General features: G+C 47.5%; 1 protein-coding gene across 1 annotated transcript in view; it reads left to right on the top strand.

Annotated features, from left to right (window-relative positions):
• Nucleotides 1–7015: 7015 nt before the first annotated feature.
• The window catches only part of RAB11FIP5 (RAB11 family interacting protein 5), a 60941-nt gene continuing 49944 nt past the window's right edge, over nucleotides 7016–18012 (top strand). Inside the window, exons 1-2 of the mRNA XM_083189412.1 lie at nucleotides 7016–7256; nucleotides 8704–9096. Of these exons, the coding sequence (XP_083045538.1) occupies nucleotides 8741–9096 (356 nt within the window). The 5' untranslated portion in view covers nucleotides 7016–7256; nucleotides 8704–8740. The remainder of the gene's footprint in view (nucleotides 7257–8703; nucleotides 9097–18012) is intronic.

Here is an 18012-nt window from a genome sequence, read left to right as displayed (position 1 = left end):
GTCAGGTCCCTCACATAGTGCAACGGAAAAAAGCCCATAGGCTTACATATGCGATGAGCAACGCAAATGGCAGCTCTCCTGATGGTTCCACGTCCCTAGACTTCTGGGTCTGTGATCCAAGAGTCCCTCTGAAGAGTGACGGCGGCAGACACGGGGCATGCTGGGAGATATCCATGTCGGATATCTACAGTATGACAACACTAAGGAAATAAGCCCTCTCTCCTGTATGTAGTGGTATATTATAGAGACACGGGAGGGGATGTAGAATTTGGAAGGAGAAGAGAGGTGTATAGGGGTGACAGAAAGGCATAGGGAGGGTTATTAGGGTGGCAAGGGTGGAGGTGTGTGGTTTGGAGACAGTAGAGGTGTACTGGGGTGACAGGGGAGGGGGAGGAGAGGGGTACTGGGATGACAGGGGAGGGGGAGGAGAGATGTACTGGGGTGACGGGAGGGGGAGGAGAGGTGTACTGGGGTGACAGGGGAGGAGAGGTGTACTGGGGTGATGGGAGTGGGAGGAGAGGTGTACTGGGGTGATAGGGGAGGGGGAGGAGCGGTGTACTGGGGTGACAGGGGGGGAGAGGTGTACTGGGGTGACGGGAGGGGGAGGAGAGGTGTACTGGGATGACAGGGGAGGGGGAGGAGAGGTGTACTGGGGTGACAGGGAAGGGGGAGGAGAGGTGTACTGGGGTAATGGGGGGAGAAGTGTACTGGGGTGATGGGAGGAGAGGTGTACTGGGGTGACAGGGGAGGGGAAGAGATGTACTGGAATGACAGGAGATTTAAGGGGTACATGTACTAAGGTTCTAAAAATGAAGAGGTGATGTTGCCCATAGCAACCAATCAGATTCTGTCTAACATTTCTCTGTTGTATATTTATTTATTTATTTTATTTATTAACAGTTTCTTATATAGCGCAGCATATTCCGTTGCGCTTTACATAGGGGACAGTGAAACAACAAAACAGGGTATTTACAGACAGTCAAAATGTAGAAGGGCCCTGCTCGCAAGCTTACAATCTATAGGGAAATAGGCATTGATACATAAGTATAGATACTGTATTCTTTATTGAATACACAGAATCTGATTGGATGCTATGGCAAGATCACCTCTTTTCATTTTTAGAACCTTTAGAAAATGTACCGCTAGGTGAAAGGTATGGAGGAGTAGAGGTGTGTTGGAGTGACTGGGGAAGGGGTGTTGGGTTTGGAGAGGTGTATATTGGAGTGACAGGGCAAGGGGTGTTGGGTTTGGAGAGGTGTATATTGGGGTGGCAGGGGAAGGGGTATGGGGTTTGGAGAGATGTATTGGGGTGACAGAAGGGGTGTGAGGTTTGGAGAGGTGTATAGGGTACTTCTAGCACGCCACCCAGATTTTCTACATACGGCACCGTAGGGAAATTGCATCGCATCGCATGGGCCATTATAGCGGCATGCAATGCATTTTTTATGTCATTTTTTTCTATGGCCATTGTACCCCACTATATCGCATGGCATCGCATGTCCCGCAAAATCGCATGCGAATTTATAGGGTGTGCGATGTCATGACATTAGGTATACAATAACAAGATTGTATGCCCCAAAAATAGGTTTAACGCACCCCACCCCCCACACTATCCACGCCACCCCGAAGCGTGGCGAGCGCAGTGGAATGCGTCCTCCGACTTTTTTCATTACCCCACTATCCACGTCGGCGTGGAGCTGATTTTATATAGTGTGGCAAGCCCCGCAAATTACTTTACATGTATTCTGTGTCCATGTATTACATGTATTCGCATGCGATCGCATGCAATTTTGCGGGAGGTGCGATGCCATGCGATGAGATGGGCCTGGGGACATAAGAGCAGTGAATAAATTAACTAAAAAATCGCATCGCATGTGATTTTGCGGGAGGTGCGATGTGATGAGATGGCCTGGGGACATAAAAGCAGTGAAAAAATTGCATGCCACTAAAATGGCATTTACGCAGAATAGCCCTCTACGCAATTAAAGTAGTGGGCGTTGTGCTAGAAAACAAGTGCTGTGTATAGTATACTGTGGTGACAGGGGAAGGGGTTTGAATATTGGGGTTAATAGGGTGTGGAGGGTACAGTGCAGAATAGGTATATTGGGGTAATAGGAGGGTACAGTGCAAGAGAGGTATATTGGGGTAATAGGAGGGTACAGTGCAGGAGAGGTATAATGGGGTAATAGGAGGGTACAGTGCAGGAGAGGTATAATGGGGTAATAGGAGGGTACAGTGCAGGAGAGGTATATTGGGGTAATAGGAGGGTACAGTGCAGGAGAGGTATATTGGGGTAATAGGAGAGTATAGTGCAGAAGAAGTATATTGAGGTAATAGGAGAGTATAGTGCAGGAGAGGTATATTGGGGTAATAGGAGAGTATAGTACAGGAGAGGTATATTGGGGTAATAGGAGGGTACAGTGCAGAAGAGGTATATTGAGGTAATAGGAGGGTATAAAGCAGGAGAGGTATATTGGGGTAATAGGAGGGTATAGTGCAGGAGAGGTATATTGGGGTAATAGGAGGGTACAGTGCAGGAGAGGTATATTGGGGTAATAGGAGGGTACAGTGCAGAAGAGGTATATTGAGGTAATAGGAGGGTATAAAGCAGGAGAGGTATATTGGGGTAATAGGAGGGTATAGTGCAGGAGAGGTATATTGGGGTAATAGGAGGGTACAGTGCAGAAGAGGTATATTGGGGTAATAGGAGGGTACAGTGCAGGAGAGGTATATTGGGGTAATAGGAGAGTATAGTGCAGGAGAGGTATATTGGGGTAATAGGAGAGTATAGTGCAGGAGAGATATATTGGGGTAATAGGAGAGTACAGTGCAGGAGAGGTATATTGGGGTAATAGGAGGGTATAGTGCAGGATAGGTATATTGGGGTAATAGGAGGGTACAGTGCAGAAGAGGTATATTGAGGTAATAGGAGAGTATAGTGCAGGAGAGGTATATTGGGGTAATAGGAGAGTATAGTACAGGAGAGGTATATTGGGGTAATAGGAGGGTACAGTGCAGAAGAGGTATATTGAGGTAATAGGAGGGTATAGTGCAGGAGAGGTATATTGGGGTAATAGGAGGGTACAGTGCAGAAGAGGTATATTGGGGTAATAGGAGGGTACAGTGCAGGAGAGGTATATTGGGGTAATAGGAGAGTATAGTGCAGGAGAGGTATATTGGGGTAATAGGAGAGTATAGTGCAGGAGAGATATATTGGGGTAATAGGAGAGTACAGTGCAGGAGAGGTATATTGGGGTAATAGGAGGGTATAGTGCAGGAGAGGTATATTGGGGTAATAGGAGGGTACAGTGCAGAAGAGGTATATTGAGGTAATAGGAGGGTATAAAGCAGGAGAGGTATATTGGGGTAATAGGAGAGTACAGTGCAGGAGAGGTATATTGGGGTAATAGGAGAGTATAGTACAGGAGAGGTATATTGGGGTAATAGGAGGGTACAGTGCAGAAGAGGTATATTGAGGTAATAGGAGGGTATAAAGCAGGAGAGGTATATTGGGGTAATAGGAGAGTATAGTGCAGGAGAGGTATATTGGGGTAATAGGAGGGTACAGTGCAGAAGAGGTATATTGAGGTAATAGGAGGGTATAGTGCAGGAGAGGTATATTGGGGTAATAGGAGGGTACAGTGCAGAAGAGGTATATTGGGGTAATAGGAGGGTACAGTGCAGGAGAGGTATATTGGGGTAATAGGAGAGTATAGTGCAGGAGAGGTATATTGGGGTAATAGGAGAGTATAGTGCAGGAGAGATATATTGGGGTAATAGGAGAGTACAGTGCAGAAGATGTATATTGGGGTAATAGGAGGGTACAGTGCAGGAGAGCTGTATTGTGGTAATAGGAGGGTACAGTGCAGGAGAGGTATATTGTGGTAATAGGAGGGTACAGTGCGGGAGAGGTATATTGGGGTAATAGGAGGGTACAGTGCGGGAGAGGTATATTGGGGTAATAGGAGGGTATAGTGCATGAGAGATATATTGGGGTAATAGGAGGGTACAGTGCAGGAGAGGTATATTGGGGTAATAGGAGGGTACAGTGCAGGAGAGGTATATTGGGGTAATAGGAGGGTACAGTGCAGGAGAGGTATATTGGGGTAATAGGAGGGTACAGTGCAGGAGAGGTATATTGGGGTAATAGGAGGGTACAGTGCAGGAGAGGTATATTGTGGTAATAGGAGGGTACAGTGCGGGAGAGGTATATTGGGGTAATAGGAGGGTACAGTGCGGGAGAGGTATATTGGGGTAATAGGAGGGTACAGTGCGGGAGAGGTATATTGGGGTAATAGGAGGGTATAAAGCAGGAGAGGTATATTGGGGTAATAGGAGAGTATAGTGCAGGAGAGGTATATTGGGGTAATAGGAGGGTATAGTGCATGAGAGATATATTGGGGTAATAGGAGGGTACAGTGCAGGAGAGGTATATTGGGGTAATAGGAGGGTACAGTGCAGGAGAGGTATATTGGGGTAATAGGAGGGTACAGTGCAGGAGAGGTATATTGGGGTAATAGGAGGGTACAGTGCAGGAGAGGTATATTGGGGTAATAGGAGGGTACAGTGCAGGAGAGGTATATTGTGGTAATAGGAGGGTACAGTGCGGGAGAGGTATATTGGGGTAATAGGAGGGTACAGTGCGGGAGAGGTATATTGGGGTAATAGGAGGGTACAGTGCGGGAGAGGTATATTGGGGTAATAGGAGGGTATAAAGCAGGAGAGGTATATTGGGGTAATAGGAGAGTATAGTGCAGGAGAGGTATATTGGGGTAATAGGAGGGTACAGTGCAGAAGAGGTATATTGAGGTAATAGGAGGGTATAGTGCAGGAGAGGTATATTGGGGTAATAGGAGAGTATAGTACAGGAGAGGTATATTGGGGTAATAGGAGGGTACAGTGCAGAAGAGGTATATTGAGGTAATAGGAGGGTATAAAGCAGGAGAGGTATATTGGGGTAATAGGAGAGTATAGTGCAGGAGAGGTATATTGGGGTAATAGGAGGGTACAGTGCAGAAGAGGTATATTGAGGTAATAGGAGGGTATAGTGCAGGAGAGGTATATTGGGGTAATAGGAGGGTACAGTGCAGAAGAGGTATATTGGGGTAATAGGAGGGTACAGTGCAGGAGAGGTATATTGGGGTAATAGGAGAGTATAGTGCAGGAGAGGTATATTGGGGTAATAGGAGAGTATAGTGCAGGAGAGATATATTGGGGTAATAGGAGAGTACAGTGCAGAAGATGTATATTGGGGTAATAGGAGGGTACAGTGCAGGAGAGCTGTATTGTGGTAATAGGAGGGTACAGTGCAGGAGAGGTATATTGTGGTAATAGGAGGGTACAGTGCGGGAGAGGTATATTGGGGTAATAGGAGGGTACAGTGCGGGAGAGGTATATTGGGGTAATAGGAGGGTATAGTGCATGAGAGATATATTGGGGTAATAGGAGGGTACAGTGCAGGAGAGGTATATTGGGGTAATAGGAGGGTACAGTGCAGGAGAGGTATATTGGGGTAATAGGAGGGTACAGTGCAGGAGAGGTATATTGGGGTAATAGGAGGGTACAGTGCAGGAGAGGTATATTGGGGTAATAGGAGGGTACAGTGCAGGAGAGGTATATTGTGGTAATAGGAGGGTACAGTGCGGGAGAGGTATATTGGGGTAATAGGAGGGTACAGTGCGGGAGAGGTATATTGGGGTAATAGGAGGGTACAGTGCGGGAGAGGTATATTGGGGTAATAGGAGGGTATAAAGCAGGAGAGGTATATTGGGGTAATAGGAGAGTATAGTGCAGGAGAGGTATATTGGGGTAATAGGAGGGTACAGTGCAGAAGAGGTATATTGAGGTAATAGGAGGGTATAGTGCAGGAGAGGTATATTGGGGTAATAGGGTACAGTGCAGAAGAGGTATATTGGGGTAATAGGAGGGTACAGTGCAGGAGAGGTATATTGGGGTAATAGGAGAGTATAGTGCAGGAGAGGTATATTGGGGTAATAGGAGAGTATAGTGCAGGAGAGATATATTGGGGTAATAGGAGAGTACAGTGCAGAAGATGTATATTGGGGTAATAGGAGGGTACAGTGCAGGAGAGCTGTATTGTGGTAATAGGAGGGTACAGTGCAGGAGAGGTATATTGTGGTAATAGGAGGGTACAGTGCGGGAGAGGTATATTGGGGTAATAGGAGGGTACAGTGCGGGAGAGGTATATTGGGGTAATAGGAGGGTATAGTGCAGGAGAGATATATTGGGGTAATAGAAGAGTATAGTGCATGAGAGATATATTGGGGTAATAGGAGGGTACAGTGCAGGAGAGGTATATTGGGGTAATAGGAGGGTACAGTGCAGGAGAGGTATATTGGGGTAATAGGAGGGTACAGTGCAGGAGAGGTATATTGGGGTAATAGGAGGGTACAGTGCAGGAGAGGTATATTGGGGTAATAGGAGGGTACAGTGCAGGAGAGGTATATTGGGGTAATAGGAGGGTACAGTGCAGGAGAGGTATATTGTGGTAATAGGAGGGTACAGTGCGGGAGAGGTATATTGGGGTAATAGGAGGGTACAGTGCGGGAGAGGTATATTGGGGTAATAGGAGGGTATAGTGCAGGAGAGATATATTGGGGTAATAGAAGAGTATAGTGCATGAGAGATATATTGGGGTAATAGGAGGGTACAGTGCAGGAGAGGTATATTGGGGTAATAGGAGGGTACAGTGCGGGAGAGGTATATTGGGGTAATAGGAGGGTACAGTGCAGGAGAGGTATATTGGGGTAATAGGAGGGTACAGTGCAGGAGAGGTATATTGGGGTAATAGGAGGGTACAGTGCAGGAGAGGTATATTGGGGTAATAGGAGGGTACAGTGCAGGAGAGGTATATTGGGGTAATAGGTTAGAACAGTGCAGAAGAGGTATATTGGGGTAATAGGAGAGGGGTGTGGAGGAGATGTATATATAATGGAGCATGCTCCCTGCTGTGTGTTACATTGAGCCTTTCCCTGCCTGGCTGAGCCAGTGCTGCAGCAGTGGGATCCCAGTAACACCGCTCCTCCCCCCTCTCCCCTCCTCCTGAGCCGCACACACATAATAACAAAGTTACTAGTTAGCAGCAGCTGCAGGACCTCACCCCGCCCGCTGTCTGCTCTCTCACCCGGCTGCAGCCCCTCTGTCCGGCCCGGCATACCCAGCACAGCGACCCGGGGAGCGGCCCCCAGTGCTCTGCAGAGAGGGAGCAGGACTGCAGCATGTGCGCCAGCTAGGAGGTAATGCGGCTGCTGGTGCCCGGTACTGCCGGTGACTGATAGGGCTGCATACCGCTATCTCATTACCACTCATAGGGCCTGCATTAGGGATGGGGGTCTTCAGTTATATGCTGCATTAGAGGAGGGGGTCAATATATAGGGGTGGTGGGGGCAATTACTCAGGAGCCTGCATTGGTGGGGGTCATAAGTAGTTGTCTGAATGGGGGAGGGGTAATTAGACAATAGTCTTGTTAGGGTATGCATTAGCCCTATGGTTGGTCATTATGCAGGGTCTGCACTGGGGTGTTAATTAGACATGGCTCTGTACTGTGGGCCATTAGACCTGTATGTATGGGGAATCTGTCCTGCATTAGACCTGTATGTATGTATTTATGTATGGGGAATCTGTCCTGCATTAGACCTGTATGTATGGGGAATCTGTCCTGCATTAGACCTGTATGTATGGGGAATCTGTCCTGCATTAGACCTGTATATATGGGGAATCTGTCCTGGCATTAGACCTGTATGTATGTATGTATGTATGTATGTATGTATGTATGGGGAATCTGTCCTGCATTAGATATGCAGGACCATCTCTCATCCTAACCTGTTTATGCTCACTTCTCCCCCTTCTGTGTCACCCCAGTCTGTCTAACCCTCCCCTTTTAGAATGTAAGCTCTCACGAGCAGGGCCCTCTCTCCTCATGTGCCTTTCTTAGAATATATAAACCACTGCCACCCTGATAATTGCTTCAGTGTCCTGTCCCCTGATGCAACTATCCGTATTAACTATGTACTTGTCCTAAACTGTCTTGTGCTGTAATTTGTTATGTGTTTGCTAATAACTATGCTCTGTAAAGCGCTGCGGAATTTGCATGCGCTATATAAGAAACTGTTAATAAATAAATATGTGTGGGGAACCTGTCCTGCATTAGATATGTGTGGGGAATCTGTCCTGCATTAGATATGTGTGGGGAACCTGTCCTGCATTAGATATGTGTGGGGAACCTGTCCTGCATTAGATATGTATGTGTGGGGAACCTGTCCTGCATTAGATATGTATGTGTGGGGAACCTGTCCTGCATTAGATATGTGTGTGTGGGGAACCTGTCCTGCATTAGATGTGTGTGTGGGGAACCTGTCCTGCATTAGATGTGTGTGTGGGGAACCTGTCCTGCATTAGATGTGTGTGTGTGGGGAACCTGTCCTGCATTAGATATGTGTGTGGGGAACCTGTCCTGCATTAGATATGTGTGTGGGGAACCTGTCCTGCATTAGATATGTGTGTGGGGAACCTGGCATTACAGTACATTATAATCTGTGCTTCTGGCCTGGGTGCCTGTACTATGTGTTGCCCGTACAGGGCCCTGCAGCGCTGTGTATATGAGGCTGCATTGGGTAATAGGTGTGTTAGGCCTTGCAGACTGTGATACTATGTACATCTCACTGCGCATCTCTCCTGTTACAGGTACAGGTGACTTCTGCATTGCCCATCCCTCATCCTGATGTTTCTTCAGCCGGAACCAGAGCTGGGCTGGCTGCCAACCCATGTCCAGGTCACCATCCTGCAAGCCAGAGGCCTGCGGGCCAAGGGCAAGCATGGCACCAGTGATGCCTACACGCTGATCCAAGTGGGCCGGGAGAAGTACAGCACCTCTGTGGTGGAGAAGACCTCCGGCTCTCCGGAATGGAAGGAGGAATGTTTCTTCGAGCTGTCCCCTGGAGCCATCGAGAGGGGGGAGAACGGCGATCTGAAGCTGATCGTCATGCATCGTGCTCTTATTGGCATGGACCAGTTCCTGGGGCAGGTCAGCGTACCCCTGCAGGCGCTCTTCCAGGAGGGCCGCTCACAGAGGAACCAGTAAGTACTGATTAAACCACGTTTCTCCAGCAGTGAGTGGCCCAGCAAGACGGTTGGCAGCCACTGGGCTCTTAGCTGCAAGGCAACCATATATTCTGCCTGGCAACCTACTTTTACCTGGGACTTATGATGATTATTATTACTACTTGTATATAGTGCTTCACATTTGAGGGCAAATACAGTAATACATCCAAAAGACTGGGCATAATCAGACAAAGCGGTAAGAGGGTGCTTTACTCAAGCTTGCACTCTATAGGTTGCTTACACGACTGGGCATGATCAGACAAAGCGGTAAGAGGGTGCTTCACACAAGCTTGCGCTCTATAGGTTGCTTACACGACTGGGCATGATCAGACAAAGCGGTAAGAGGGTGCTTTACACAAGCTTGCACTCTATAGGTTGCTTACAAGACTGGGCATGATCAGACAGACAAAGCGGTAAGAGGGTGCTTTATATAAGCTTGCACTCTATAGGCTGCTTACAAGACTGGGCATGATCAGACAAAGCGGTAAGAGGGTGCTTTACACAAGCTTGCACTCAATAGGCTGCTTACAAGACTGGGCATGATCAGACAAAGCGGTAAGAGGGTGCTTCACACAAGCTTGCACTCTATAGGCTGCTTACACGACTGGGCATGATCAGACAAAGCGGTAAGAGGGTGCTTTACACAAGCTTGCACTCTATAGGCTGCTTACACGACTGGGCATGATCAGACAGACAAAGCGGTAAGAGGGTGCTTTACACAAGCTTGCGCTCTAGAGGTTGCTTACAAGACTGGGCATGATCAGACAAAGCGGTAAGAGGGTGTGTTACAATGAGGAGCGCTTCTGTCTTGCATTAGATTGTGATCTCTGCATCCCACAATTGCTCAGCTCATCTCTCTGCAGTCTGATATTATGCAATTGGGTTATTTTGCCATCTGTTTCCTTGAGAGCTGGTTTACAAATCACCAGCTGTGTCGCTCTTGAAGGTGGAATATCTGATTGTAAAACACAGACTGGATAGAACAGGTTAACGGGCGGCTCGTTCTGCCATCAGCCAGAATACAGAAGGCAGCAATTCCTAACCCCAGGCCTCTCTTCACAATCCAGGTTTTAGGCTGTCCTGCTTGAGCACAGGTGGTTGAATCAAAATGACTAATGGTGCCCATACACGTGAGATGTGCAATTTCGATAAATTGCAGTGGCAAATTGCATGTGTCATCGCATCCCCGCAGGTACATGGTGCGATTATCGCACATGCGATGCGTTTTGTACTTTAAAAGTACAAAACGCATGCGATAATCACAGCGCGTATGGCCACCTTAAGGCAGGCATGTCCAAACTGTGGCCCTCTAGCTGTTATGAATCTACACATCCCAGCATGCCTTGCCATAGTTTTAGCATTTCCTAATGGCAAAACTGGCAAGGCATGATGGGACTTGTAGTTTCAAAACAGCAGGAAGGCCATAGTTTGGACATGCCGGCACTAAGGCCTGGACTGCTGGCTGGTTTTCTAGAGACCTGGAATTGGTAAAGGCTAACTAGGAGCACACAAACCATGCAAAAAGCCACGGACTGTTTTGAAAGGGAATTGCCTTCCTTAATTTCGCCACACTCTTTGTCCTATATTGGTACAGTTCCCTTGGATAATAGTACAATGGCTTTGGGATCCCTATATTGGTGCACTATTAGTTTAAAGTTTTAAATGGTTTTTCGCCAGTTAAAATTGGACATCACTCCCCAAAGCACATTTACTAAATAGTCTGTTCTAGCATAATGCTTTGCGCCAATTGTGCAGTAAATGAAGAGCCGTACCCCATCTGCTATAGAATGTTTTTCAGCATATAGATATTGATCCAATTAGGAGAGTCTATGGGATAGACTTTCACAGGTCTATGGCAGTATGCAGTGAGCAATTTCCATGCGGCTATAATACTTTTGTGGGGCCTACTTCATTAGAAGTTATTGCTGGGCCACAGAGTAATCCATTAAACTGTGCAGGAAAATGAAAATCAGTATTGTTTTGTTTCTTTGCTGATTCATGTAAAGGGATTTAGTGAATCTCCAGAAGTGTTTTTACTGTGATGAGCAGATTGGGAATGAGTCCTCACCTGAGTGTTATCCTACACAGGAAGGGCGCAGGGTGTGGGGATTTTCCATGTTTCAGCAGAGGCCTGGAGGCTGGTTTTCGGATATTAAAAAAACAAGCCTTCTATTTTTTTTCTGCATGTTTTAATGGTGAAAGTTAATTGTGCAGTCAGCGATGTTTTCTTTATGTCTCCCTATCTGATGTGTGCAGCAAGCAGGGTGAGGAAGCCGATCAATGGCAGAAGCAGGGTCTATTTTAGTCTGGGTTATTTATTGTGACAGGGCCCAGTGTGTGGCCTGGAATGCGTCCCTTCGTAGGCGAGACTCAACTTGCTCTGTAGCTCAGCAGCCATAACTAATGGTATAGGCAGTTCTAACTCGTGTGTAATATATTATGTGTGTATGTATTTGGAAGAGCCAGCATTCTCCCACATGAAAGTAATGCAGAGGATCCAGATCAGGTTTTGGTAGCAGACTCCCAGGTGTAATCAGCAGCACCTGGAATTTCCAGATATAAGTGTTTCCAGGGCAGAGTCCCCTTGCTCTCAGTGGTGGAATATTTACCTGATTGATAGGCTGGGGGTGTTATAGCCTAGGGACCATTGGAACCTGTTAGGAGCATACATACATACATACATACATACATACATACATACATGTGGATGAAGTAATATGCAAAGCAATTCATACATATAATATGAATCCTAGGAGCTTACCGAGCACCAGGGATGCCGCTTCACCGATTTCCCTCGGTACCATGCGAGGGGATGTGTAACGAATATGCATCCCCCTCGCATGCTTCCGCTGCAGGAGAAATGATTCAATGGTCGGCCATCTAAAGATTTCTTCTGCATTCAGAAATAGAAGTCCATGCAAAAAAGTCTTGGTACTTGTTTAATAGCACGGCGCCTGTTACGTAGTTAGCGTAGCGTCCCTGTCAGAATCAGCGTAGTGTTCCCGCAGCCAGCGTAGTCAGTAGTAGCGTAGTGTTCCCGCGGCCAGCGTAGTCAGTCAGTAGTAGCGTAGTGTTCCCGCGGCCAGCGTAGTCAGTCAGTAGTAGCGTAGTGTTCCTGCACCCAGCGTAGTCAGTCAGTAGTAGTGTAGTCGGCATCCCTGTCAGATGTGTTCCTGAAACACCCCAACTATCCATGCAAGGCCGAAGCTTCGGTCTGGCACGGATAGTGGGGGGTTGAAAAGGAGGCTCTCCCTGAAGCGGGCACAGGGTTGCTGTACCCTGCCGCAATAATACTGAGACGCAGGAGCGTCTGAGACGCACCTGCACCTCAGACAGAGCGCCTCTCCACCGGCGTCCGCATGATCCCCCTCAGTCAGGACAGGGGACCTGGCGGTTACCGGCGCTGTGTGAGAGGCGCTCACTAGGCTTGCCAATGTCAACGGTAGATTTATAGGCTGCGCTCATATTGAATCAGCCCCCAAAATATACTATAATAACGTGGTGCAGGCAAAAATGTCGAACTGTCACCATAGCAACCAAACCTGTATTGGGTTAAAGCCAGATATTGAGTAATAACATCTGCCAGCTGGTCGTTATGGTTACAGTACCCCGCACCGTGTTATCAGATGAGCCCTACAGTATTATGTGACTTGTCTCTCCTTTTCCAGTATTGGGGATGAGATGCAGAAACGGTGGATTATTATCTGGGCCGCTTTAAGATGCATACACACGGAACAATTTGGTAAGCGATGTGGGTGTTCCCGATCAATCGGAACAACCAATCGCTCTGTGTGTATGGACGATATAGATGCCAATGCGCGTACCTGCCGCTCGTTAAGAGATGTCTATGATCTTTCATGCATACAGAACGATCATAGACCAATCTTTTAGGTGTATGAATGATTTGGTACAGCTGATTGACTGACTGGCTCTCACTCCCCTCCACCATCGTTAAAGATCAATTGATTTGGTGAAATCGTTTGTACAATTGTTCATTATTTGGGACAGGTGTACGAAGCTTGAAAAGTGATAAAACCACCAGCCAATCAGCACCTACCTGACATTTTTTCAAACGCAGCCTGTGACATGGCAGTTAACAGCTGATTGACTGGTGGTTTATCACTCTCCATTTTATCACTTTTTTTTTTTTTTCAAGCTTAGTACATCCTTTGACACAATGGACGGGATTCTCTAAAATCCGCAGCCCTCTTCGCCGGCCACCGCATTTCTAATGACCGCATATTCTCTAAAATATGCGGTCATTAACGCAAGGGACAGCTCTTGCGGTAAGAGCTGTCCCTTGCGATGCGGCGCCGTTGCTGGACTTCCGGCGCCGCAGAGTGACACGCCGGCCGCAGGGCATGCTGGGAGGGATCCGTGACGGATCCCTCACACAGCGCTGCGGTAAGAAGCCCATAGGCTTCTGCAGGGAACCGCCAGCTTTTGCTGGCGATTCCCTCCGCAGTGGTGACACTGCGGAGGGGGGTTAGAGAATACAGAAATGCGGTAAAAACCCCAGTGTTTTTACCGCATTTCTGTAATAGAGAATCTCGCCCCAAATCATTTGTCGAGAAGCTCTGAGGAAATCGTTAATGAGATTGGGTCGTTTGCTGAATCTTTCCGTGTGTATGCACTATGCGCCTTAAGGCCCGGTGAGGTTTTCCAGGCAGCTGGGTACATGGTGAGAGAGAAGTTAGTAGCTGTGCGCACCATGTAAAATAATCTGTAATACTGCCAGGAACAAAGGCCTGCTTGTACGCTAAGAACCGTCTTATTTCATACGACTTGGCAAGGGCCTTCCCTCCTACAAGCTGCGGTCCCGTTGGGGACCACTATTGTTACTTGGAGATTTGGCGATATAGATATTATATAAGACTTTTGATTGATCTGAGCAGCAGTCCCCATTCCCTCCTCTGTCAGGGTGACATTGTGCAGAGTACTTTTCTCCATGTTGTGTCTCCTCACACATTCCACAGCATTCCTATTCCTCCGCCGAGCCTCTCCCACGTTTCACACCCGTGTACTTTCCACATGTTTGTGTGGGCACTCCTCTTCTCTTCTTTCCAGATCTTCTCTTACACAAACACTTTCCGTCCTTGCAATAATAGCTGGAGGGTTATCACACCATCATCCTGCAGGGCATACATGGGATCCTGGACCACTACAATGTCAGGAAAATCATTTGCATCGAACTTCAAAGCAGCCTGACCCTTCCTGGGGTCTCGTTTCAGCAGATGTCAAACGTTAATATTAAGAGATTGGGGGCCAGATGTATCAAGCTTCAAAAGTGAAAAAATAGAGAGTGATAAACAGCCAGCCAATCAGCTCCCACCTTCCATGTCACAGGCTGGGTTTGAAAAATAACAGGCAGGAGCTGATTGGCTGGCTGTTTATCACTCTCCATTTTATCACTTTTTGAAGCTTGATACATCTGGCCCTAAGTATATGACAGGATTTGTTTAATTTTTTTGCGGCGGAGGGAGGGGGGGAATCATGAAAAACTTGTGTCGACCAGATAATTGTCTATCTAGTCTTTGGGGCTCATTCGGAGCTGAACGCTGCTGAGCGAATTTGCACAGCATCCCAATATTGATGAACTGTGTATGGGCTGCAATGCTCGTGTGCGGCTTCTGATCGCGAAGGAGTCCAGGCATTTTTTCCTTCGCTAGCCGTTCGCAAAAAAAAAAAACGATACGTGAGCATGCTGGGATGTGTAGTTCAGCAGCTGGAGAGCCGCATGCTAAATGACCCTTCCAGATCACCTCACAGATTTTGAACTCCATTTGAGCCCGTGTTATTGAGAAGGTATATGGTTGTTGGGTCGGCACACATAAGGTCAACGTGCATTGTGTCGACCACTAAAGGTTGACATCTGAAATAGGTCGACATGCTTAAGGCCGACAGGGTATGAAGGTAAACGCAAGCATTAGGTTGACATTGACATGGGTTGTTATGTGTGTTTTCGCAGCCTTTGCGAGTCCACCAAACCCCGCCTTGTGAATGGCGGCCTGGGCGCCACCCATTCGCAAGGGTGATTCCCTCGCAGGCCCATCCTTTCGCAGCCTAGTGGGATCCACCCACATCATTCGTTGGTCGGCGACCGTCCAATGACTCTAATGTCACTTACATATGCGTCGTCGCTCAGGAGGAAGTGGGCGGGCAGCTGACATCCGGTGATGAAGGGGTCTGAACGAGCGGACTTGAATAAGGCCCTTTGTGTTGTAGAGTGAGGGCTTGCGCTATATTTAGCAATGGTTCCAGATACTCAGGACAAGGAATCTGTGTTTGGTTTATACAGCTGACGCCGTGTGGCCAGTGTGTAAACGTGTTGCTATATATAGCGTGGCATAACTGTGTGTGTTTTTATTACTGCGTGATTGTGACCTTCATAGATTTAGCGCTTCCTTATCTGGCTCCTGTGTAAACAGTACTGTAATTTCCATATCGATGGCATATGTTACCACAGGTATGGCCAGTCCGCTAGCTACCTATTCCAAATTCCCTCCAAACGAATACACAACTCAACGCCGTTGTATCGATGATGTTTAATTACTTTATTATGGGCCCCCCCATTTCCTAAAGTGCTGCTTCCCAGAATCCTCAGCGGTGTCTCTGGGCACATAGTGTTGTGTAATCAGAGGGCTGATTTGGATCAGAGAGCTGGCATATGAATCTGTCAGTGCATTACACTAATCTGCTCGTGACTGAGTCTGACCCTGGCACAGCCCATGTGAAACAATATTTCATCTCTGTCGTGTTCCAAGCAGGCCGAAAATAACACTAGCCCCTGTATGAGAGAACTGAAATCGGCTGCAATAGTTTGAATCGCCCAAACCCTCCCTTTTCTCGCTGCTGGAAAATGCTGTTCTGTAAAATATTTCAAGGTCTGAATCACTTTCCATGTTGCTGTAGCCGGGCCCTGTATCTGTTCCAGATGTCAGCGGTCCGTGTGAGAATTGGTGGCGTATTCCTGTCAGGCGTCGCTTCAAGCTTCCCGGCTGGGTCTTGGGTATAAATAGGTGGAGTGAATGTTTTGTGTTTGTTTTTTTTTCCAGCTGACTCTGCAGATTTTTCCTCTCCGCTAGGTTCACACATTCTAATCTAGAAAATATCTCCATTCGTTTGTGAACATGTTTCTTAATAATTGGCCTGGAATTACGTTCAACTCTTGTTTGTGCGTGCTTTGATCTTCATGATGAAGCTCTTGTCTTGAAAGTGCAAGTGTGGGACCTTTCACTGGTATGTTTTCAATGCAATAGTGTTCCATTTTCTAAAGCAGAAAATGCTTTAGGGTTGTTTGTCTTGTTGTTCAGTAGTAAACATTGTAAATAAACTAATTTTAATGATGTGTTGTATTATTAAAAATTAAGGGCGAGATGTATCAAACTGAAAATGCGGTAGAACCCCGGTTTTACCGCATTTTCCAATGTATCAAAACCGATACCGCATTGAAGGGTATCGTACCCTATAGAAGCCTATGGGCTTCTTTTCGCCGCCCCCGACGCAAACCTGCCGCCTCGCCAATACACCCCCCCCCCCCCCGGCATACCTTCCTGAAGGGTCCTCCTGGACCCCGGAAGGTAAACCCCTCCTCCCCCTAGTGAAGCAGCCGGACATCCTTCCGGCTGCAGGGGGGAGGAGGAGGCGCCAGGGACAGCCTGCTTAGCTGTCCCCGGCGTGAGGGGAGAGCCAGGCAGCAGGGAGGTGACGGAGACCCCCCCCCGCACACCAGAGTACAGGTATCGCGGGGGGGCTCCATCACCGCATCGCGATGCCAGACACATATGATAGTACATATGCGCTGGCATCGCGGCGGACAGCCGGCAAAGGGCGGCGATGTATTTTAATACATCCTGCCCTAAATGAGAATTTATCTTTATATCCACAGAAGCTTTAGAGCAGGGGTACCCAAACATGGTCCTTAAGGCACCTCAACTGTCCAGGTTTTAAGGATAACCAGACTTAATAAGTACCTCAATTTGATTTCACTATCTGCTGATGTTTGCTGTATCGAGCACAGATTTCCTGTCCGATGACTGGCTGTACAGTAGCTGCTATAGCAGTCTACAAGCTGCAGTGTCATCGCTTATACAACCAGTCCCATGCTATAGTACATAACGCAGCCTCCTGCAGTGACTGAAGCTGGACCGGGAATCTGCTAGGTCACTAATGGAAGCTGCAGCGGAGGATGATGTCAGGTGCTTTGTATTGTAGTCATGGGATCTGTCTACAGTATGTGACCTCTGCATCATCGTCCTATTTCTACATTAATATTGCACAATATTAAGAAATCATTCAGTGTATGTAATAATATTTCCAAATGTGAAGGCGGCACTCTGGGTTTCAGAAATAATTAATACCCAGACTGCAGCAGTTCTAGTTTGATATTTCAATCCTTTATGGATTTTTATCAAGAACATTTTGTTCTTGTCCTCTAAGGTCCGAACCTGTTTTCCAGCAACGCCCCCCCCCCCCCCCCCCCCCAACTTGATTAGTCTCTTGTGAGATGAATACCCCTTTCACATCGCAAATGCTGGGTCGCAACCAGGATTCGGACACTGGTCCATCCCAGGAGCGACCTGGTATTTGCAAGGTGAAGAGTATTGGTTATTTTATTGGCCGCACACACAGACCATACAATACAGGGACCGGCTACCCCCGCCACCCTGCCATCCCCTGGACATCTCGGTTCCAAAGCTTAAGGCCGCCATCCACTAGTGCGATATGGCCACTCTTTAAGGTGCCTGAGGGCTGCATAAGTCAGAGGCCATATAAGAGCCCTGACTTGGGTTCACAGAAAGTTCAAGCAAAGAGAAAAAAACTTTGTCTGTGTTTTTTCTGCCTGGTGACAAGCTGGTGACCAGGCAGGGAGCCAATCAGGGGACTAAGGGG

This window comes from Crinia signifera, chromosome 1 (genome assembly GCF_055691185.1).
Source record: "Crinia signifera chromosome 1, ASM5569118v1, whole genome shotgun sequence".
Classification (NCBI taxonomy): Eukaryota; Metazoa; Chordata; class Amphibia; order Anura; family Myobatrachidae; genus Crinia; species Crinia signifera.
This window is presented reverse-complemented; position numbering and strand designations above follow the sequence as displayed.